This window comes from Cylas formicarius, unplaced genomic scaffold (assembly GCF_029955315.1).
Source record: "Cylas formicarius isolate icCylForm1 unplaced genomic scaffold, icCylForm1.1 PGA_scaffold_1__22_contigs__length_36826433, whole genome shotgun sequence".
Taxonomy (NCBI): domain Eukaryota; kingdom Metazoa; phylum Arthropoda; class Insecta; order Coleoptera; family Brentidae; genus Cylas; species Cylas formicarius.
In genome coordinates, this window is record NW_026844264.1 from 29,209,346 (window position 1) to 29,234,621 (window position 25,276).

At 34.4% G+C, this 25,276-nt stretch overlaps 1 protein-coding gene across 1 annotated transcript; it reads left to right on the forward strand.

The window, feature by feature from the left end:
• The first annotated feature begins 4,738 nt into the window (after positions 1 to 4,738).
• LOC132697032 (protein hunchback-like) lies at positions 4,739 to 7,565 on the forward strand. Its single transcript, XM_060662284.1, has 2 exons — positions 4,739 to 5,087; positions 6,187 to 7,565. Exons 1-2 carry the CDS (start codon positions 4,950 to 4,952, stop codon positions 7,543 to 7,545), a joined length of 1,497 nt encoding a protein of 498 aa, XP_060518267.1. The 5' UTR covers positions 4,739 to 4,949; the 3' UTR covers positions 7,546 to 7,565.
• The last annotated feature ends 17,711 nt before the right edge of the window (positions 7,566 to 25,276 follow it).

Here is a 25,276-nt window from a genome sequence, read left to right on the forward strand (position 1 = left end):
ATAAAATGATGAACAAGAAATGTAAAATAAGCATATGTATTTTTAAAAATATATCTGACAGGACCATTCTTCAATAATTTTAGAGAAAAAATGTAGCATAAACAACAAGTCAAAGTCATAATTTATATATTATAAAAAAAATTAAAATTGTTTTTATTTTTTTCATTAAATTTGGTTAGTTCGTTCATAGATATAAGAAAGTGACTAAGTTATACAGATTCGTACTTTGCTTAGAATTTAATTATTTGGGGTTTTTGTTAGGAAAGATACTAGACAATATTTATTTATTTATTTATGTATTTATGTTTAAATCTAAAATAAAATTACAAATTATTTTTATTACCTACTTAAATTACCTAAAATTATTCACATAATATATCAGTATCACTATCGCTAACGTCGCCTGTTGTAATTATTATTTGTTCTATATTATTTGCTATATGGATATAAGATTGTTCTGCTTTTCTATATGTTTAACAGAATTTGCCCAACTTTGTGGAGGGATGTTAAAAACTTCGGTTTCTATAATATTGTTACGACGAATGGCAGATTTCAGTTGGTGCCAAACATGTTCAATGGGATTAAATATACACTGGTGAGGTGGAAGGAAGCCTTAAAACTGTATGTCCTAGATTTTTTGCATAATTATCACAGACGTATTCCTTTTGTAGGTTCAAGCTTTCTAGAACCTCAATTAATTGCTTTTTGGTATAATATTCGTAAAAATAAATGTCGTTATTATACATTTAGTTTTGGATTGTTGTTTTTGTGTCACATCAGGAAGGGGTATTAGTCAATTGCCTACTGTGATAACTTGCATTGTCCATTAGAATTACGTTATTAGGAGGAATGTTGGGAACTAGTTTGTTTTTAAACCAACTTTCAAATAAATCAGCGGTGGTGTCTTCATGGTAACCCAGAGAAGAATCTTTAACATTTTTCGCAAACAGAGAAAGTCCATTTGGAATCCAACCATCTTTTTGATGGCGCGTTTGTTTTTCACTTATCAGGGGTAACATAAGTGTCGAACCAGGTTTCATCCAAGTAAATAATTGGCCTTTGTTTGTTCTCTGTAAATCCTAATTTTTTCTAGATATTCCAGTCGCCATTTCCGAATTCTAAAAGATTCCATTAAAACTTGCCTTTTGTCAATTTTTTTAAATCTAAAACCCATGTGTTGAATACACTTCCATAAGGTAGTTTTGCCACATTTAACACCGGTTTCATGTTTTTGAAGCCTCCTAATTAAGATATCTAATGTATTCACGCTTTGTTCCTCGTATAACTGGTAAATTTTAGGCCGTATTATATCTTAATCACTTTCAATCTGTACTCGAGAAAATGTCAGCATCGCTTCTTTTTTTCCTCGCTGAAAGGGGATTATTTACAATTTTCCATACAGCTGATGTTTCTTCTAAAGATGCTTGCTTGCTGGCACCACGTTCAATGAGAGTCAAATAAACATTGTTTATAACTTTTTTAGTCTCAATAGAATAGTGTTTTCTACATTTGGGCGGGAGCATCTCCTGAGATACATTAGACTCGGACATATTTTGCATAATTCTCACACGCTGTAGTATACCAAACCAAATAATATTTAACACTGGTGAATATCGACCATTTATTTTGTATTGTATTGTATTCCTGAAGGGGCGAGTTAAGAACAGAAGATAAAGAAGTCAAGGAAAACAATAAGAGCTAGCGAGAACTACATATTTCGAATATTTATTTTTGTTCATTACATTACATTAAATAATTAAAAAAAAAGAAGTTTTAATTGGTTTCCGTTCGGCTTAGGTGCGTCCATTTTCATAATTTGGCAATGATAAAAATATGTACTTATTAAGGGCGCTAAGCGATTCCGGAAATACTTAAAAACCAATAGCGTTTTCGTATTGCTGGAATTTTTTAGGTGAAACCACGAATGCACTGCGACCTTGTTTTCTTCTAATGCGGCGGTTGATGTAGATAACTTAATCACCTATTATAATTCGTTGATAAAGGAACAGCACCACGAACGACACAAACATTTTTTTCCGAGAAATTTGGCGCCAGTAAATCATTTTTTTCGGGAAGTGTGTCACGTAAAAAAGCGTGTTATTTTTTTTTTGTTTCGACGCAGCGGGAAATACCGGTGATATTTCTGGAGGACTTTTTAAAGATTACCGCCCGGCTGGGAATATTGTTGTCGCCAATGGCGACGATAACAACTTTTGGTCATTCACGCGAGACATTTGGAAAAGTTCATAAATTAACAACATTAGTGGCAACAGCATGAAAAATTCCTATCCGACTGAGATACGGTCCTAAAAACGGGCTAATTTTTGAGTGATTGGATATTTTCCTCACTTTACGCAATCTATATGCCTTAACTTCTATCAACAAAGTAGTCAGATTCAATTTGAAAATAAAATTTCAACATGACTCTCATAAATTAGTTCTTCGTCATAAGCTTATGACTAAACCAACAAATTCCATTCATTCTTTTCATGATTGGTTTTGGTTATTAAATTAAAACTGCTAATAATTCTCTTACGTTGTGTTTCGTCTCTTTATCTCTAGGTCCAGATTCTGCTATTAGTGATTGTTAGTATATAGTAACTGATAAATGTTAATTGTTGTTTCCTTTGCTGTATAGGGCTTTTGAAACTAAGAGTTTTTGTCTCCAATTAGGAGAGGTCCTACCTCAATATCGGTTTTTGTATTTTTTTTTACAATAAAGTAATTTATTACCCTATTTTTTAAATGTAATGTTACGATTATTTTATTATTAAACCCTTAAGCAAAACATTTTTACACATTTTTTGCTTAATAATTTGTTTTTTAAAGCTCATAAAAATTGTTTAATTTAGTTTAGTTTAGCTTATTTATATAACCACGTAGCGTGTCAGTTTGTCCAATTATTATTATTAATTGATTAGAATTTATAATTAAAACATTCATCATTGCCACAGAAGCGATTATTAACAAACACTGGCTTGATTGCCTTTTGAAAAGCTTTTTCACTCAAGGCTTGAATATTTGTTGGAAGACCATTGCAAAATGCTAGATTTAAAGGGTTATTTTTGATTTTATTTAAACGATAACGAGGTACTCGCAGAAGATGAGAATTTCTATTACAAAAGTTATGAATGTCTAAGTGTAAAATATAATTTCTATGGATTTCATTAAGGCTACAATATATACAAATTGAAGATACTGGCATTATTCGAAGACTAGCAAAATAGGTTGTTTCTGGGTAATTGAGATTTAATAGAATTGGAGTCTAAAAACCCTTATTGCGTTTTTAGTTTCGCCGCCTCAAAAATATGGACATGATATAGTTGCACGGGGAATGGTATATATTTAGATTAAAATAATCACAATTTAAAATAAAATTTAGAGTTTTAAGTTTTTCTGATTTGCGAAAAACTCAGCAAAATATATACGCATTCAGAACGATGATAGCGTGCAAATACGGCAGGTAGTCTTTGCACAGGTAATTGCAAATTACCAAATGCGATGCAATGAAGGGCAGTAAAGACGGCAATATCGAAGACATTAGAAGTTCCAGGAAATATTATCCGTGCCAATCACTTTATATTGCCACAAATTTTTAATTATTTCGGGTAAGCCTTTTGGATTTCAGAGGAAGGATTGTATTATTGTATTGTGGTATAATTTGTATAGGTACTATAATTGGAATGGATTAACCAATGTTGTCAAATCAAAACTGTATAACGAAGTACTTTATTGTTGCACTAACCACAGAACAGAATATGAAACTATACTATATAATACTAATAATAACAAATACTTTTTGTAATTGATAGATACATTTTCAGACTAAAATGTAAATGAACCAGCTTGGAAAGAAGTAGCTAGTAATTCATAATTGGACATTTAATAAAAAGTAATTGCCTAATTCTGATAAAACAATGTGACCAGGTTGCGGATGTGGAGAGATTTATAATTTTAGTTATTCTTCGACCTTTTTATTTCATAAGAAAATGTATAAAAGAGAAATCGATATCTTACTGCTTGGTCCCTTCTTAGCCGCCGATTTGAGGAATAACGACGGCGACGTCGACATGCGACTTTTTATTATTCCGTCCTCAATAAAAAATCAACCGATCCCACATCAGCGTTCCATCCAAATATTCCATAAATCCATATACGTTGGTTTCATAATCCATTAGCAGTTTCGTCATTTCTGAAGCTCCGTTTTATTACAACTTTTATTATATTACCTTAAAAATAACCATTAGATTTTAATACTGGATCAGTTAAAGCTTCGATGGTTACGTCGATGTTGCCACGTTCTGCATTCCCCGTAACATACGGTTCATTTGCTTTACAATGTATTTGTTACTAAGAGATTTTATTTATATAAATTTATTGAGCTACTAATTTTAGACTATCAGAACTACCTTTTGTCCACGTATTTTCACAGTTATTTGAACAATAGATTCAATTTATGTATTTAAAATAACTTTGTTAACATTTGGCAATGATAATAAAACAAATATCAATTTGTGAATATATGTATTTTTTAGTAAGAAAATCTAAAAAATCGCACCATCTAAATATATCATTATATACATCAAAATCGTCTTTAGTGTACTATGCTACATATACTGTATAAAGGTTCGCAAATAATTTCGGTCACTCTCAAGAAGCTTTCGTTCTAACGGCAACGTCGCTCGCAAAACCAATTCGGAAAGCTCGATCGCACCCCCATTGGTGGGGGTAAACGGGGCGGAGCCGGGCAATCACCCACGGGGGTGGGAATTTTAAGTTACACTGGCGAGAACGTCGAACGTTTGTCACAGTCGATCTCCATTACCGATCGCAGTGGGTCGAGTCAGTTCGTCCGCCTCATCATTTGTTTTGTAACCATAGTTACGTGACATTTGTTATTGTGACCGTCGTTGTTGATTTAGTTGCGCACATTTCCCACTTTTTATTAAATGGTGGGACAACTTTTGACGTTCTCTCATTCGAACACTAGTGCTCTACAACCGTTGCCTGGATATATGCAACAGCCCGTGGTAAATTCTGTAGCCGAAACGGAGCCGCAGTGCCAGTTGGGGATGATTGTTACAATGGTAAGTATTTAAAATTTCTGCATAAATTTTGCGTGACTACGAACATTTTAATTTTATTTAACACAAAAAGGTCCACAGTTTTTGCTTGTGTCTCATTGAAAGGAACTTATTTGTGCGCTCGTTTTCCCCAAGGTCCGCGCAACAATGTCCAGTGAAAATTTTCCGAATTGTTTTTTACAAAATTATTTTTAATTCTCCAAAAATAAAACTCACGTCTTGGCTTACCAAAAACTAGCTGGTTGTTTGTCGTAGAAGAAAAAAACAATCGAGTCATCATCATTAGTTAGTAAAAACATTATCTGCTTATCGCTGGACTCGTGCTGATCTTTTGCGTTTTTTTGTCTGATGGGTAATATAAAAGAAATCGATCTTTTGCTATATTGGATCAATCAAAAGTGGAACTCAGTGTTTTTTGTTTTATATTATAGAGGGTTATCTGGTTAAAACAATCTATTTAATGTTAATTTGGCGTTTTGCCTGATCAACCTAATCTTTATAAAACTAGTACAAAATGTCAGAATTGAATCGAACCCGTAATTTTGACTGCATAGAAAATAAAAAAGAATATTGCAAATGACGAAAAACTGAACAACAGAAAATGCAATAAATTGCCAACAATAATAGTGTATAGCGGATAAACAGAGCCTTCATGATATCATTTTTATTACCTATTGTAATTACTAGAAAACAGACATGATAGTTTCCTACACCCGCATGGTATTTCCCATGGTATGAGTGTTTCGAAAACATTAATCGTCGATACAAAGGTCATTTCCAAAGCTCCGCATAAATGAATCATCAATTTTTCCGCTCGCAATGTAGCCGATGCCCGTTTCCTTATCCGCATACTATTTTTGTGAAATCTTTGTGGCTCTCCTTCTCAAAAACATAACATAAACAAACAAGTTATTTTGATTACAGCTTTCTATATATAACGGGAGCTGCCGTTTCGGTTACGCAAATCTCTGTCTTTCGGTCTCTAAACAATTGGTCGTCTTACGTAAACAGTTAGCTTTTTTATCGCCGCTTTTTACTATCGCGCGTATTCGATCGTTCTAAACAAATTTAACGATAATATTTACGCTGCGTTCTTTCACAGAAACAGGAACCGATGGACGAGGCGAGGAACGATTCCGGTATTAATTCCGGCAGCGATTGTCGCTCGGTATCGCCCGGGAGCGACAGGAGTATGGACTCGCTGCCCCAGACGCCTCAGAACCACGACAGGACAATAAGCAACCAAAATCAGTTCGCCAACAGGATGCTTCCAGATCCTTCGTGGTATAACAATCACTTTCTCGCGTCGCCCACCAACAGCAAGGGGCGCGACGCCGCTCAGAACGGCGACCACAATTCTCAGTCGCCCAAGTTGGATTCCGGCGACGAGACCGCCGAGTACGACGATCAAGGTATCAGGATTCCCAAGGTCAATTCTCACGGCAAAATCAAAGTGCACAAATGCAAACAGTGCGACTTTGTCGCGTACACCAAACTCGACTTCTGGGAGCATTCGAAGACTCATATCAAAGGCGATAAAATCCTCAAATGCCCCCGGTGTCCTTTCGTGACCGAATACAAACACCATTTGGAATATCACCTTCTCAATCACGCCGGGGCGAAGCCCTTCAAGTGTGACCATTGCGAGTACACTTGCGTCAACAAGTCGATGTTGAACTCGCACCTCAAATCGCACTCCAAGGTGTATCAGTATCGCTGCGCGGACTGCTTGTACGAAACCAAATATTGTCATTCGCTGAAGCTCCATCTGCGCAAGTACAACCACAAGCCGGCGATGGTGTTGAATCCGGACGGTTCCCCGAACCCTTTACCCATAATAGACGTCTACGGCACCCGTCGTGGGCCGAAGGTGAAGAAGCAACAGTCGACGAGTCCCTATCCGGAGTCGTTGTCTCCGAAATTGGAGCCGCCTTTACCGTTTAATCCTTTGGTGGCCCCTTTGCTGACCCAGAACCAGTTGCCCTTTCCGTTTCCGTTCGTCGGCGGGTTTTCCGGTCCGATGCCGAACCTCACCAATCCTGAGTTCGTCGAGAACGTGCAAAGGTTGTTCAGGCAGAGGATCGAGGAGTTCGCGAAACAACAGGGCTCCGGGTCCAACGAGAACGGGGTTTTGGACTTGAGCAAGCCCAACGATCACTCTTCGGAAGACGAGTCGGAGTCGACGACGGTATTTGGCAACGTCGAGGTGGTGAGCGACGTCAGAGATGCCGACTCGTTGGACAAGACCCTGAAGGAGGAGTCGGAAGATCGTAACGTCGAGAACAACAACAAATACGACTTCGCGTGTCAATATTGCGGCATATGTTTCGACGACGAGGTGCTGTTTAGGATCCACATGGGTTATCACGGATACAGCAACGCCTTCACGTGCAACATGTGCGGCGAGGAGTGCAAGGATAAGGTCACGTTCTTCTTGCACATCGCGAGGGCGGCGCATTAGGCGCAATTTCGTCCTTCTCTCCACTAGTCACTAGTGCAATTCTTTTCCCTCGAGAATGTTCTTTTGTACATACAAATGGTGACCGCCTCATCTCCCACGGACGTTCAATCTGTAAATAAGATATTATTTATTTGTGTTTTGCCAGTCGAATATCCTCCCGTAGATCATACCAAATTTAAGGCTGTTGACGTGTAGCTACACTCCAAAGAACGCTTAGTTTAGTAGAAATCGTTTCGCTAGTAAATTATTTTAGCGCTTATCAAAAGTTCCATCGACTCAAACCTTACTTAGTTGTGTGCCGTTTCTTACGGTCCTGACAAGTTCTTACACTTAAGAACAGGCTATGTATAAGTTGTAGGAGAAAAAAAGACTATTTTTTTATCTGTAAATTATTCGCGTCCCCCAGATTGCCATATTCGCTGTGTTGTGACTTTTAATTAATTAATTTAAGAATGTTTGTATAACGATGTGATTTTTTTAAGTATTTTTCATGAAGTTGTGTTTTTTGGGACCATTTCATGGCCTTAATAAGACTGATGCTGTATACTTTGTGTTTTTATCTAGGCTAGAGCTCAACAATCAAAATACGTTGTATATAGTAGATGTATTTTTACGCGACTGAAGCATTATATAACTTGCTGAATATAATTTTGCGTTTTATTTCATTAAAAAAAAAATAAATTTGGTATATTATTTACTTAGCAACGATTAAGAGTTGGCGCGTATAGGCACGTTGAAAGATTATTAAAAAAATTAGTTGTAGCTGGCGCCTTGTTTTAATATCAGTCAACAAAAGATAGGGATATTCGTCGAAATGATTTCGCAATCTGCACGTTTTTTTAATTTATGCAAGTGTGGCAAATCCTAAATCGTTTTTAATGGAAAGTTTCAGCACTGAAAACATTTACTTTCCGAAATGGTTTATAAACACGTTCAGCTTGTTAAAGTGTTAATCAAAACAAAGCAAAATGTATTATACCCACTTCATTCCTTGTAGACTATAGGCAACTCTTGCAAATAACCCTACACACAAAACTTAAGTTTCTATAACCTAAAATGTAAAAAACAATTCGAAATACAGAATGAATTGATTGATTGATTGAAGGAATTACAACGATTCTCTTTAAGACCGCTTGCGATAAGACGATGAATGAAGTTTAACTTTTTTTCACCATTTTGTTTTTGACTTTGTGTTTTGAGCATTTTATTTTTAAAAGAAATAAGTTTTAATAATATGGTCCATAATTATACCAAAGAAAATTCAACGCACTGAATCTGCATGCCGAGATCTAAAAACAGTTTTTACATTACGAAGAATTTTCTTTCATATTTTGAATCACATTTTTGAGAACACAATTCAATTAATGACTTGGCGAATATTTACTATGTTAGATTAAAATCTGGAATATTTATCATTTTTACTAAAAAATATATAGAATTTAAAAAAACAAGTTATCGGTCACGTAAGAGGATTTTCAATGTCAATGGTGCAAATATTTTTCAATGGAATCGTACTAAGCCTTTTTAAATTGTGTCATTTTTATGAAACCGAAAAAGGTGCCGATAAGAAATAACGAAAAACAATCGTTTTATAGGTGAAATTACGTTAAAAATAGTGCGGTGAATACGTGGGTTAGTAAATGCCTAATGCTGGCAAATTCATACATTATGTATATAATTTTATTTTATTTTTTCTTACATTTTTTGATTTTATAAGTAACAATGTTATAACATGGTTGTTATGCGTACCAAAGCTTCTCAGTGGTTTGTAACACATCCGAGCGTGGAATTTTAAGGAGAACATTTTTTCTCGTTAGATGATCAATAAAATAAATTAAAAAGTGTTGTATCTCACTTGACAAAATATTGTCCACATGTAAATGCCTTAAAATGAACACAACGTATTGACCAAGATATATAGGCGAATATATGAAGCACTTCCTTTATGAGAATGAGCTAGATAATTATTCCCTTCAGTACTAACACACCATCGAGGGACTCCTTGTATAGATAAGCGGGATCAGCAGCGATCGCCATCTGCTCGAGGATGCGTCGCAATAGTCAGTTTAGTTCAACTATAGTTGTCGTCAAGAGAGTGTCAGACTAATCGTCTTAGTTATCAATCATTAATGGGAAGCCAATATTTGATTGGTGTATGTCTACTACGTCTAATAACATGTTTGCCACAGAACGGATGATAAGTTTAAAGTGATGTGATCATGTTAATAAAATTTACCTTGTTGCCATAAATATACGTTTTTGCTAATAGTGAATAATAGATAGATATAATTAATAAAAATAATAAATTAATTAACACCAATTGTTATTTTCTTTGGACGTTTTTCCTTTGCATTTCTCAATGGTTTGACATTTAACCTCATTTTACCATATCCATTTTACAACAAGGAGGTTGCGTCTTTCCACGGTGCATAATGGAAAAAAAGTGGTTCCCCTTCCATAGCTAAATATTGAAATAAAAATTAATTGATTGAAATTTGATTTCACAATAATCTAAATAGCATTACGTTATACTTTTTATAAAACTTCTGGATTCATCCTGCGTCGGTTTTTGTTTAGTCGAACTAGTTAACGTTTCGCCAATAATCATGTTGGCTTCTTCAGAGCTTGACTGAAAAAAAAACTAGTACGACTCAACAAAAACTGACGCAGGAGGAATCCAGAAGTTTTATAAAAAGTATGAAAGTAGCCTGTGAAATTTTCTTCAAAAAAGAGCATTACGTGGGTCATAAAAGTTATTATAAATGGCGTCACTTTAAAGGCATTATAAAAAGAGTTGTTACTTAGCTGTTACTTGGCGTACTTGCTACTGCGGATTTGAAAATAATTGCGAACACCAAAATATATTAAAATAGAGGTTGTTTTAAAAAATGAGACAGGTCAACTATTTTCCATCCCATGAGTTAAAGAAAAAAATGCAGTGTTGAAATGTTGTGTAAATTACGTCATAAGACAGTAAATGAGTAAATAGCTGATCACACTGCAGGTAAGGTTTTGTTGTGCAATACTTAACCTTGCAATATGGTTTCCTTTAATTTTTTTTGTATTTGCCTTACCTCTACAGTTTTATAGCTGACTTCGGTATGTGGAATTCTGCTCGCCTATATTACAAAATTAAAAATCCACGTCACTCATTAACCTCACAACAAGCGGATTTGAAAAATATTTACATTTATAAACAAATGAGGATTACAATAATAAATAAACGTTTACTTACCATACATGCACAAAATTGGAAAAACTATATGTATCTACAACTAAAAACTCATGATAACTCATAAGAAAAAGGCAGTAATCGTATACAGAGACGAAAAAGTAAAAGACACGAATAAGGGAAAATGGCAGAATATAAAATATGAATACTAAAATGTTATTGAGTTAATCATATTATTGATAACAGTGAACCAAAGGTCGCCAGCTTTCGTTTAAATGTGCCGCAGGATGATCTAAAGTTGAAAAGACAGTTTGAAAGTTTCAATCCAAATTATGATTTCATTGTGAGTACCTATTTCTTATTTGAGGTTAGAATTCAGTCTTGTTCTACTTAAGGGTCGCTTATTATTATTGTCCTCTCTGTTTGTCTTTTAAAATAACTTATTTAGTGAGCACGCTTATTTAGTGGCATGTGTGCCACGTGTTGTCATCATACATTTGGACAATCGCGATTGTTGAGTTTGTTAGATATATATAAACGGATTTCTACGAGTGTCGCCGCCTCTCCGTTCCCAGTTTCCAATGTCATTTCTCCAACTTCTTCTTGGCCTTCATCTTCTGCGTTTTTCTGAAGGTATGCATCCCATTAATCTTGATCAGCTTGTCTCATTCTTTTTTATGTGTCCCAACAAAGTCAGTTGTTTTCTCTCCATGTGGTCAATAATTTTTGTCTCAATGTTCATGTTACGTGTGATCTTCGTATTTCTTATCTTCTCTCTAGAAAATCGATGTCTGTGGCCAGCAATTTTCTTCTATTTCTTTGACTCACATTTCATACTTCTGACCCATATGTTATCGTGCTGTTTACGATTATTTTGTAATTACGAAGTTTGGTTTCTCGCCTGATGTTTCTCGCATAAAGTATAGAATTAAGCGCTCCGATGGCTTTTCTACCTTGTGGTATTCGTTGTTGGATTTCATCTTTACTATTTTCTTGCTTATTGAAGATCACTCCCAAATATCTAGCCCCGTCCACGTCTTTTACTGCCTCATTATCAACTATTATTATTATTAGTTGACGCTTACCCCAATTTGTTTTAAGGCAAACCCGTTAATATTCTTCATTTAATTTACTAACCATATAGTTCAAGTGCTGCAATCACTATTTAATCGTTTGCAAAATGGAGAGTGTATAGAATGTCATCTCCCAAACGAGTGGTCTAAATATATATTAAATAGACTAGGATTTAGGCAATACCTTTATCTCAATCCTTTCGTTGTTTTGAAGAATTCGCCTTATGATGTTCCAATCTTGAGTACAGCGTATCATATTGTTGGACTGTCCTGATTAATATTGATCTAATACTTAGATTTTCCACTGGGTTCTATAATTTGATTACAGGGATGCTATCATACGCTTTTTCTAGATCTATGAACGCTATATTTCTACTTCGCCGAGATTGCTTTTCTGGGGCTATTTTCCTAATAAACAGGTTGTTCGTTGTCCAAAATACTACTTGTTCATCTGACTGTGATATCGGCTTCTATTAGATTTATTAGAATCAAGGAATATATTCTTCCTAATATTGGGATAATTGCTATGTCTCTGTAATTTTTGGGATCATGTTTTTGAGTCGTTTTTAGGGATAACAGAAATGTTAGAGAAATAATTAATTATTTTTTTAGTTGATGGTGCATAATAGCAATTACAAGTTTAGTTTTCACATATTTTAATCCAATAAGTTTAAGGTAAAACTTCCAAGTATTGGCTGGTAACAAACATATCGCTATATTTTTAAAAACAACTTCCCTGTTAAAAGCTACAACAGTTTAAAGTCGACAGGTACTTATAAAGGGCGTTTTTTGTGCCGTAATCTAACCCCTACGAGTCGACGGCTGTTTTACAAACATGATAAAAAAAACACACACACACATCACCAACCTGCCTGTGTGGCATGGGTTTAATACACAGGCACGCGTCTCTTCTTTTTTATACCGACCCTATTAAAAAGCGGAACTGACACCCCTCTAGGTGGAAATTTGAAGGTTGGATTTGAAATGTATAATTGGGAACATAGGGATTGAGTTTTTTTTCCATTCTGTGAAAAACGCGACGCGAATTGTTACAAATGTTTGTTTCGCTTGAATGGCGATTCGTTAGCCCATCTGTAATATCCCTTTCTCGTATCCCTACCGAGTGACCATCACATTTCTTCGCCCCCACAGCTTTCACACCCTCTGTAAAATTCGCATCATTTGTTTACAGTATTTACAATAAAAATTCTCTTATTTCATGTTTCCTTGTCAATAGCAGGCCGCCATTTTTCTTATTGCGCTCGGATAATAGTTACCACGGGGTTTTGGTTCAGGTCAGTACTGAGCATTTTTTTTTATTAGAAAGCAATTTGAAATTAATTTAAAATAGTTACCGCCAACCAATCAGTTTGTGGAATATATGATAAATACCTATTACATTGTAATATTGCATATGAATAATGGATTTATACAAAAGGCGAGTAAAAAGTGTGGTACCATTTTAAGTTCGTTTGGATTCCGCCTGCGGCGATTTTTTATGAATCAAGTTTGCCGACTCGACTTCAGTTAAGCTCTGAAGAAACCATGAGGATGATCGGCGAAACGTCAGCAAACTAGAAGATTTGTAAATAGACTTACAGTAACCTGTAGAAATCTCTTCACATTTTTTCTTTAATTAAAACTTGCGGTGCTTACATAAATATTCTGAATAATTCGATTCAAAAGTAGTTTTTTGTTGTGTAATAATTTTTCGATGTCGTTATTCATAAAAAGTTCTGACAAGCAACTTTTTTTTTAAATAACGTGTTAGCCTTATGTATTTTGAGAAAAGGCCGTTTATATGATAAAAAAATGAACTTCATTAATGCTACGCTGCTATGGAAGATGGTTTCTAGCTACTAGCTATCTGCTTACCTATATTTTAACTTCGTGTCAGTTTCTTATATATACGCACTATATACGTAGCATGTCAATATTATTCTATTATAATTTGGTCTTCGCATTTCGAAAATCAAAATGTTATTAATTGAACTGAGGAGGCTTTTACTTAATGAAAACCCATTTATCAAAATAAATAAGAACTGAAAGTTCAGATTTTCACCAAATTATATATTTTCACATGACAATTGTTTCGACAACACCGTGTCTTTATCAAATATAATTATAATTTCGTGAAAATCTGAACTTTTAGTTCTTATTTATTTTCAAAATTTTATTGTTGCACAAATAAAGTTTTAAATATATTTATTTATAATATACAATGTCTCCGATAATGGTCCCATATGGGATTAAGAGATGTCACAATGTCTTTTTTTCGATATTTTTTCATTACGTTGGACATGTGACAGATACCAAAATAAATTTACATTTAGGTTACCGTTTGTTTGTATATGAAACACGTAGTAAATAATAGATATTTTTATCTAATCATCTTCCATTCTCATCAGATACAACTGGATTCAAAACTTTCCAACATTATTTCGTGTTACGGACCTGGAGCACAAAAGCCGAAACTGGGGGAGTAAAATGCAATTTTTGCAGAAGGAAAATAAGGAAATGAATCACACTGACCACTGGTCAGTAGTGTGGAGGGGTGCAGCAAAAGATAGGGTGTGTAATTAGACCGGACCATATACTAGATTTTTCAAAAGAGAAATTATGGTAAATTTGTCTGAAAATGCGCTGCAAATATAATTGTTTAAACTTTATATCAATGAAGCTTTATTGAATACTTTCTTAGTTTGTCGCTATAACTAACCATTTAATATTGTTATATACGTTGCAAGGTCATTCATCCATTGTCATCTTTTGGTATTTACCGCCGCCACGTAGCAAACTAAAACTTCCACCTTAAACCCGCTATTCTACCGCCTAGAAACAATACCAGATGTTGTTCGGCAGAAAATTTATAATTATGTGGGTAGCGAGAGGGCGTATAATGGGGCACGAGCCCTCACATTGTTCATAAATAGGAATTTCAAGGCATTTTTTCGGACATCGGGATTAATTAACTTTGAAACTAATTTTTTCAAGAGAGACTGACCACAAAAAATTCAATTATTGCCACTCGCCCATTTTGGGCTATCGCCCTATTTTTCCGTCCAAACACCACCCACGTTTAAAGTCACATATGCATTCAATTATATTATTTAAAAACCCCTGAAATTTCGTCTCCAGTCGCAGCCCTCAAAACGACAAATATATAAAGCAACGGAATTTCAATTCGTTTCGAAAAATCACTAAATTATTTTGCTTCAACGGCACATGTCTCTTGATAGACATTGGCGTTCCACTCATTTCTTAATAAAATAGAACGGCAACACAAATTTTCACATTAGTTTAGATTTCTTATGGCCGTGGCTATTTAAAAATACTTTATTTTGACAACTAGTTTTTGAGCGATCGGATATTTACAGCAGATTTTTTGACTTTTACCAGTCACAAGCCGCTTAGTTATGTTTCGGAAAAATATACTCACTAACTAACTTATTAATTTAAAACAAAACTCGCTTCTCAAATCGCAGAATCACCAAAAAATTATCAAATCCCCACAATAACAAAAACTTACTCTTAGTTTTTACTTAGAAGCGTGCATTTTGCTTTACTTAAATCGTAGTAAATAGTCAAGTGACCTACACATTTATTCACAAATCCTTTCAATTCAATTGATTCGATTGAGTTTGATTTGAGATAAAGAGTTTACCAACTACACTTTTTCTACGAACGTCATGAAAAAATCACAACTTAACAAATTCATAATAAAAGCAAATATAATAAAAAACCTATTCGTTTATCGTTCCGACCGGTTCTGCTATTTTTGTCTCTTTTTTAACTGTGTACGTGTAAAGACTGTAATTGGAAGAAAAATCATCCTTTAAAAGGATAAAATTTTTAAGATCGTACAAGGAAAAAAAAGCAGATCCCAACCTTCAATTTTGTTTTGTTTGTACTGATGAGACAAGAATATTTGAAAATGCGATAATTGGTCTTGGCAAGATAATAATATAAAAACTGTAAAAACCGCTAACGTTCTTGCGAACCGTATGTAAAATTTCTGCGAGAAACTTAAATTATAAATGTAACTTCACTTACCGAATAGTCCACTAGATTTTAATTGTAACTTATTGCGCGTAATATTTAAAATGTCTGTTATATTGCATAACATTTTTCCGTGTTTTAGTTTTTGAGTATATTTTTGCAATACAGCCCGAGTACATTCACTGGTATGACCGTCAGAATTGATAAACGTCAAAATTCATACCGTGCGGTAAAATATCAGAAAACATCCGATTGCTCCCAAACCCGTGCGGTAAAATCCCGGAAATGTCCGAAGTGGCTCGGACCCGGGGAAACGAAACTGACGCGGTAAAGTGACGCTTCCCGTAGGCTAGATCGGTGTGTAATTGAGTATTTTGCAGACGGGAGTAGAAAGATAACATTTACTCCAATTCGTCCACTTACCACAATAACTAAAACCAAAATTAGATTCCAACTAACATACAACGTACAAATAGTTCCCATATCAACAGTCGCTGCTAGATTACGACATGACATCGCCAATAAATGACGCCGCCACTGCGTCGCCTTCGCGGGCACAAACCTGAAATATATTGAAGCGGGATGAAAAAAGTCTGCATCCCCGGAGAACAAGTTATAACGGCGAAAGCTCTTAGTTACTTCCGCTTGCGGCAAAGCCGTGCGACATTTGACCCTCATGTAAGCACGTGGATATAAAGCTGCCCTTTTTAGGTAAATAAGGCAGTCGCCTCTTTTTTTTTGCTCGGGAGGTTGCTTTTTCGTTTAGCTTTGTGGTTTTTATTTATTTACTGCATATGCTTTTCATGACAGAGATCTGATAGATATATAAGACTTATTGTGCAACTTTTAAATTAAATTTTTTGAACTGAATGCACCCCGGTGCATTTGAGCATTTAATCATATTATCATATTCAACGTCTCCTTGTTAAAAAGGCAACAGTTCATTGAAAATTGGAATCATTAGATAAAGTTATGACAATATTGGAGTTAATTTAAACTTAATTTTTTAACTGGCGATATACTATTTAAAAAGTAATTTCAGCAGTACGCGTTTCACAAGGACCTAGATAATATTAATAAATAATATAACGTTAAATTATAAGAGTTTTAATTTCAATATAGAAAATAAAATTAATATTTATAAAAATGAAGTGTTTGTTTTACCGCTATAACCATCAAATACGGTAAAATTGATGCACTTCCGGCAGTGATGACATTTTGGTACAGAAGAGGTCTTTAGCGAGCACCATTTTCCCTCTAAACATCGTTCTTTGCAGACTTAACTCTATCTTGTGTGCAAGAAAAAGCTCGAATTCACGAAATTCCAGTAGGTATCTATTATAAAAAATATGCATCTGACTAGGTATAGTTATTTATATCTTGAAAAAAGATAAACACCTCCAAGCTGTAAAAAGATTGCTTTATTTAAAAATCTTTGAATAAAGTTTTTCAACCTGTTTATTGGGAGTTGTTTTGTCTCGGGCTTAAGTTTATTAAAAAATTGGATGCATGATAATTTGAACCTAGCGTACTCACACTAAGAAGGAAGAAATCATATCTGACCGTGTTTTGTAGAGGTGAACTTTCTTCTTCTTCTTTCAGTGCCATATCAGGTCCCCCTAACGTTGGCAATCACATTGGCGAGTTGATCACGGTCTTCGGCTTATCTGAATAGTTGTTTGGCACTGCGTATTCCGGTCCAATCGCGGATGTTCTTTAGCCATGACATTTGTTTCCTTTCAACACCTCTGCGACCTTCGATTTTGCCTTTCATTATAAGTAGAAGGATTTTGTAGCGGTCCCCTCTAAGAACATGCCCCACGTACGATATTTTTCGTATTTTGATTGTGTTAAATAACTCACGGACGGCACTTGCTCTATTTAAAACTGCTTCGTTGGTCTGTAGGGCGGTCCATGGTATTCGGAGCATTCTTCTATGCAACCACATCTCGAATGCTTCCAGGCGATTAATAGCATTGGCCTTGAGAGTCCAAGTCTCAGCACCGTATAACAACACAGACCAAATATAGCATTTGATCATTCTTTGGCGCAATTTGAGGTTTAAGTTATCATTGCAGAAGAATAGTTTCATTTTCATAAAAGTTGTGCGAGCTGTTTCTATTCTGCATTTGATTTCTTTATCTGGATCTCGTTGCTCTGTGATATAGCATCCAAGATATCTGTAATAGGTAACTCTATCAATGTTTTGCTGGTCTATATGTATTGATGCATCGGCATGTGGCTGGCGACTGAATACCATAAATTTTGTTTTAGCGACATTCATTTTTAGACTCATGTTACGTCCTGTCGTGTTTACGCAATCCAACAGCTCTTGAAGGCCTTGGATACTATCACATAAGATGACCGCGTCGTCGGCATACCGGATAGTACTAATCAGTTCGCCGTTGATCTTAACTCCATGGTCTTTATCTTGTAGAGCCTCTTTGAAAATCACATCTGAGTAAAGGTTGAATAATATCGGGGAGAGAATGCATCCCTGCCTGACACTTCGCTGAATGCAACATTCGCGGGTTAATGTTCCATCGAATCGTACCAGTGCGTTTTGGTTCCAGTACAAGTTCTCTATGATACGTAGATCTTTAGCATCGATACCTGAGGTCATTAATATTTCAAAAGCTTATCGTATCGAATCGTACCAGTGCGTTTTGGTTCCAGTACAAGTTCTCTATGATACGTAGATCTTTAGCATCGATACCTGAGGTCATTAATATTTCAAAAAGCTTATCGTGTTGAATCCTATCAAATGCTTTTTCGTAGTCGATGAAAGCCACATAGATGTCTTTACGTTGGTCGCGACACTTTTGTAGGAGGACATTTAGGGCAAAAAGTGCCTCGCGGGTTCCTTTCTAAAACTAAATTGGGTTTCGTCTATATCTCTTTCGCACCGGCTTCTTATTCTTCCATGTATTATGCGAAGGAAGATCTTAAGTGTGTGGCTCATGAGGCTAATTAACCTGTGAACTTTATTAACATGTAAAAAATCTCTACTTTGTAGGCCAGAGACTCTTGCTGCGCCGGAAGCCTGGCCCAGTTCATCAGACCATAAATCATGCGGGAGTCAATAACATGTTAGTCAATAACCTGTACAGTGCCCTTTATTCTACGTATTAGAAAAATGCTTTTGTGTTGTGGTCTTCCTAAAAATGTTGCGCTTTGTCCAACTGTTTTCCCTTCGTTGAGAGTTAAGAAATTTTTTGTAGGGCTTCAGGATTGTACATATGAGAAAGAGGATATGTCCCGCAACCCCATTTCTGACTGCTCATATACTCGAGGTTTTATTGTTATAAACAACGTATTGTTCCCTCTCAGCTATAAATGAACTAACTAGGCTTAGGCTCAAGATGTCAAAATTGTAATATTTTAATATTTTTAATAGAGTTGAATGGTCCGCAGAGTCGAAAAGTCACAGAATGTTGAACTCGTAAAATTGCCTTCTTCTTGTTTTTTGACTATAGCTTTAACCAGCTTGGCGATAGCAGAGTTGGTTGATCTACCCTTCCTGAATCCGTATTGCTGACCAAAGTTAAAATTAAAATTCTCAGAATGTTATGTAGGTACTTTAAGAAATAGAATGAAATTTTGAAAAATTGTATATATATATATATATATATATATATATATATATATATATATATATATATATATATATATATATATATATATATATATAATACAAAAGAAAATCGCGAAAGACGCGCCTTTTGGAGGTATATTGGTTTACAGTTTTTCCTGCTTTTACGTCGTTTTTGATATTGGAACCTGCGGAGCGTTGCTAGTCGGGACGAGAAAATAACTAGTATATCGAAAAAACTGTTAATTTCCCACGGGGCAGATGTCGGGAAGATCTCGTCCCACGCAAGCTCGTCTCCCAACAAAGAACAACCGTTTGAAAAATCATTACGCGGACGAATTTAATCCTCCAAACTCACCCCTAACTGACCGGCGTAGAAAAAGGGCGCCAAATTTTGGACAATCGAAGCCATTAAATTGGATGGTAAGCCGGAGATTATTCGCGTTTCTTTGAATGCGAAACTTGCCATTTTCAATTGCGGGCGATAAATATTGCTCTCTGCCCTGCAGTGGCGTGCTTCTTTTGGTATCGTCATACAACCATGTCCAAGAACATAACTATTTTTTTCTCTCAAAAAATACCTCCAAAAAATAAAGTGAATCGTTGTCGATACAAAGATACTAATTTTCAATTTTCTTTGAGAAAATTTTGAATTTAATAATAGTGATATTTAATAAGCTATGTTCTGGTATATTGTGGAAAAACCTGAAGGAACGATGAACTTGTAAGTCAGATATAAAAGCTGGTCTCACACTGATAATAAAATTATCAAATTACGCACTACAACATTGGCCACCACCCCCACATATTCAGTATGTATACGAAATTTTAAAATGTAAATGTACCTCTTAGAGCAAAAACAGTTTTATCGTAATTGTACTTTTTAAGTACACAATAATAATTACAAAGTTTAATAGAGTACTTACGTATAGAAAAGTCATGGTATCTTAAATATCTTATTCGTTATTTTTATATTCACATCAGATATAAAAAATACAATTTTCATATAACTTAACTGATACCTACTGTTCCGTACCTTTTCACTATCGCACCTTGTATACATTTTGTCGGTGACCGTAATTATAATAATGTTTATAAAAATAATATTGTGTCTGCTGCGCCACTGGCAAGACATCAAAGTATCCCACCCAATCCATTGTCCGCCCCCGTCCGTTTTTGCGCTCTCGATTTATTTTCCGGAAACGCAATGGACTCTCCCTTGACCAGGGTTTTCACCCTTCGTGGTCTCACTTTTAATTGGAAATGCCGACCTACCCAAGTTTGCATCTGCAAAGCTTTTGCTTCAGTTTATATGTATATAGTACCCGGCGGATCAGAGCCTATTAACACCGAACACTGGAACACTGATCAACTGCCGAATTGATTCGTCGTTTTAAAATATTTTAGATATAAATATATTTTTATAAACATTTAATAACAAAATCAAAAATAAAAAAAAAGAAAATATTACTAAAGTAAACAGTTGGATGCAAGTTCAGTTCACCCAAAGAGTGCTGAAATATACCACTATTTTTCACAGCTGAAAAATGTGGGTGTGGTTTTAGCCTTGCACTGGAAGTATATCTTATTTAGCCTATAGAGAAATGAAAGAAGGATCCTCAGTCTCCGCAGTTAAGTTTTGCGATCTACCTCTAACTGGATAAATTCTATCGCCTCTGAAAGCAATTCTTCATTTATTAATGTTTCGTTCGTTCGTCTTCATTGCGGGTTGAATTCCTGAGTAACTTGTTATGTTTTGAAGTAATACCCATTTAAATATATCCATGTGAGAGGTCAAGTAAAAGTGAACGACACGTTTTCTATGGAATTACGCAGGAATGAATGAAGCACTCCTCTTTACTAGCTTTTATTTTGCACTTGAGTGTTCTATAAATTTTTAGACATTTTTCTATCTTGTATAAATACATACACAATTCTATTTCCGGATTGCTGAAAAGGGTTTTAATTATTATGGAGCATTTCGGTATTGACTTAATATAACCATATTGAAAAATCCCGGCCAATCCAGAACGAGTAGATTTTCCAGTACGTTGTCGGAAAACCTGTACCTGTACCGGTCAAGCCTGTACTGTTGGTCAGCCTGCCTTACAGCACTTCCCTACTGACCCTACACGTTACTTTTATTACTCGTTATACTCTTGAAATAGGTTTTGGATCTTTTTTAAAATTTTAAACCTCCTTTAATCTGAGATTAATAAATAATAAATATATAATAATAAATAAAATCGATAAATATTATTTTCGTAACTTTTATTTAATTGAAATTAACTTTTTATCGAAAAGTAATATGGGGAAATTTGATCAAAATCCATTTCGTCTTTTATTTAGGCACGGAAGCCATCCTTGTCGCTACCATTTAATTTAAATTTAGCTCCTAACACACCCTTTTGTGCATTCCAAAAGTATAAATATAAACACTCGCTCGCGGGATGTAGGTGCTTAATGCATCGTGCCCTCTTTCGGAATCCATTTTGTATAAGGCAGGGGGCGTGGCTAAAAAACATAAAAAACCCTCAGCCATTTACTTTTTAACCCTTATATATTTCCCAGCAACGACCCACCCTCGGATCATGATAAAGAGCACTATAAAAAAGTGGCTCGGGGACAGGTAGGCAAAAAATATCAACCCTCGACGGGATACGCGATAGGCGTATAAAAAAAAAACGCACCCTTGTAAAATGAAGCGCCGACCGGAATATCTAATTCGTAAAAAGTTAGGGGAGAGTTTAAACAGGTTTTGGGCGCGTGCCGTTTTTTTATGATTTTGGGGTGTCGGTGGGTTTCCAATACTCGCAAAATGATAATCATTCCATTTTGTCCTTTTTTAAATGCTAAAATACATATACAATTGCTCATTTCATTCATTCAAAATATGTTCAAAACAGGAATGTCAAAATTATGGTGTATATTCACAGTGTTAAAAAATTGCATAAGACAAGAATAATGTGACGTCTTTAGTTTTGTCCGAACGTTAATATTTTCATCTTGAATTAATTAATTAATTATCTAATAAATAAAATATGGTACTCCAGATTACGATAATAGTTTTTTCAGTGAAAACAGTAATCCTAGTAAATTCTTTTCCATTCGGCCTTTAAGAATACTTGTAGAAAAAAGATGTGTTTATATGAATACTTTACAAATATTTAAGTTGGCAATCGTATACATATTTACTTGCTAATTCCTTTGCTATCATATATTTTTTTTTGTTAACGGTTCGCTTATTAGAAGTTCTAACGGTTTTTCAACAGGTAAAATACGTATCCCTATTTTTTTGACAATCTAACGGTCAATGCAAGGCTACTAACGGTACCAAGTAGACAAAAAATGTACTTCCAACGGAACCACGTTTTTTATGTATATCTACGGTACGGACAAAGGGTTGCTATTACTTCTACTTAAGGAGCTTTTAATGACCAGGTATAATTAATAGAATTGCCTATTAGGCTTATGAGAATGATCAGTGCATATGAAAAAAAAGCGTAAATTGTCAAGTTTAATGTATCATCTTTATATCTTTTTTTTTTTTTAATTGAACATTAATTATTTGAACCCAAATTATCGTAGAATTTTTTAAAGCTAAATTTATAGAAGATTTTAAAAATATTTTGAACTCATCTATTTCTAAGACGAAAATATAAAATATAAAAAATACCTAAAAATATTTAAAATATTATTCATTTACATGCATTTTAATATTTTTAATATTTTTCTAGATATTTTTTATGAGCAAAGTTTACGGTCATAAAAAATCGTACTTTTTTTTTCTATCCCAAGTAAGAAATTATAAAAATTGAATTGAAATTAATTGGGTTCATTTAATCAAAATTAGTAGAATTTGATTGAAATTTCTTCGCAATTAAATTTGTCCAGTTTCGTTTGTACATGTGTATAGTTTGGCAATAATAATAATATAAATAATAATAGTGATAATTATTATAATTACAATAAAACACTTTCTATTATACATTATTCAATCAAGCAATTAACGTCAATTACAGTTTAGTTCAGTTAGCAAGTTTAAGAGGTTGTGTGACTAATTGTTAATAATACTTAATTTAATAAGCAGATATTTCTCTTATTTTATTGAGTACTACAAAGATGACAGCGTTCGTTTGCCCTTTTTTGAAGATACCGCCTGAAACCGTTATTTCCTGTAAGGATAATTTTACGCAACCATAAAAATAAAACCATAAAATTAGAAAAAAACACAGGAAATTTCGAATTCGGCGAGAAAAAAAGGTCTTTTACAACTATTGCGCAATAGCCGATGGACGGTTAGAAAGATCAAGTAAAGGGTTTTCACGCTTTGTTTGGGTTTTATGGAAAGGAGTAATAAATGGGTTCGCCGGGTATTTGATGAATTGCTTTGTCTTACAGGAAATACAAAATTTGAAAATAAAATATTTTATACGAATCCTACAGTAAAACAAGTATAAGATCCCAAAAATAGAGCCGATAAGTGTGCGTCATTTATAATATCAATTTAAAGTTCATTAAATTATTTAAATTACTACACAACAAACCTTATAATTACTACACTTACACCATAGAACTATAAAAATATTAGAAAAGTGTTATTAGTTCACTGATGAGTTTTACTTAGCCATAGTTCTAAAATTAAAACACATACATGAAGGCTTGTTTATTCAATAAGAAACCCCTTAAATCAATTTTTTAAATCTTTTTTCTTTAGTGTTACGTAAGTTCGTATGTATTACATTATATATTTTGATTAAATAAAATATTTAAATTTCCTCTCGTGTTGTAATTGTCACAGATAAAAGTGTTAAACTTTTCATTTGTATGGACATAACTGTATGCAGTAATTATATAGAAACTTCTAATTTCATATATGTATATCCCCACAATGCAAGAGATTTGTTGAATATAGTCTTGGTTTTCGCTGGAAAGTGCGCAATATACAGTTTTGTGTTACTTTTAGACGGTTACCCTGGGAATTTGCTATTTGCCACAACCATAACATCCGTTGCCCAAAATTCGGTAGTTTTAGAGCTATTTTTACTTATTGTTATTTAAATCACTCTTAATATATATTTGCTTTAATTTAAGATTAAGTATGTTTTTTAATGTATTAAGGTTTTCGGAAAAAATATATTCCTTCCATACGCATTATTTTTGATTACAAACTAAAGTGAACAACAAACAGAATCATCAGAATTATGAACCAGATCGCAGAGGGCTAATTTTTTTTGCCACGCCGTCAGCTGCCTTCAGCATGACGTCCACTTAGGCCGTTAAAATTCCGTCTTGTAAGAAAAGAGACACCCTTATTTAAGAAGTAGCACCCTCGAAAAGTGATGCCGAAAACGATGTGTGGCGAATGCGTATTTTTTCGGGGGTTCCGTTCTATCGTTTATTATGTAACATATATATGTGAATTTAGTATCTCTGCGTGTTAAAATCACTTTCGTATGATAGCAGTTGGTTCTGTTTGGTTTATTGTAAGGGCGATATTGTGTCATGTGAAAGGGTGTTGGATAATAATCGAAGAATACTCAAATTTAACTGTTAAAAGAAAAAAATATGTAAGTTGTTATCAACAAGAATGTGTGCAGCAAATTTATTCACGAATACATTATCATTACAAATTTAATTATGTATCAAACTCAACTTTGTAAATGTACTAGCTTTTTATTTCGTAATTTTAAAAAAATCTCTCTCTCTCTCCTAATGCTTAACACACAGCTAGCAGCTTAAAAGCTAAAAATATAAAAAACTTTTTTTAACCATATAGCTATTGGAGATATAGAGGCTCTGCCTATGCTGATCATTCAGGAACTTATAAAGCAACTAGCGAAAACAGTTCGGAAAGGTCCATTCAACATGCACATGACCGGGCTGCATCCGACA

Coding starts and splice junctions, on each gene's coding strand:
- LOC132697032 (XM_060662284.1), top strand. CDS start 4,950: ATGGTGGGACAACTTTTGACGTTCTCTCATTCGAACACTAGTGCTCTA. Junction 5,088..6,186: donor TGGGGATGATTGTTACAATG/GTAAGTATTTAA, acceptor GTTCTTTCACAG/AAACAGGAACCGATGGACGA.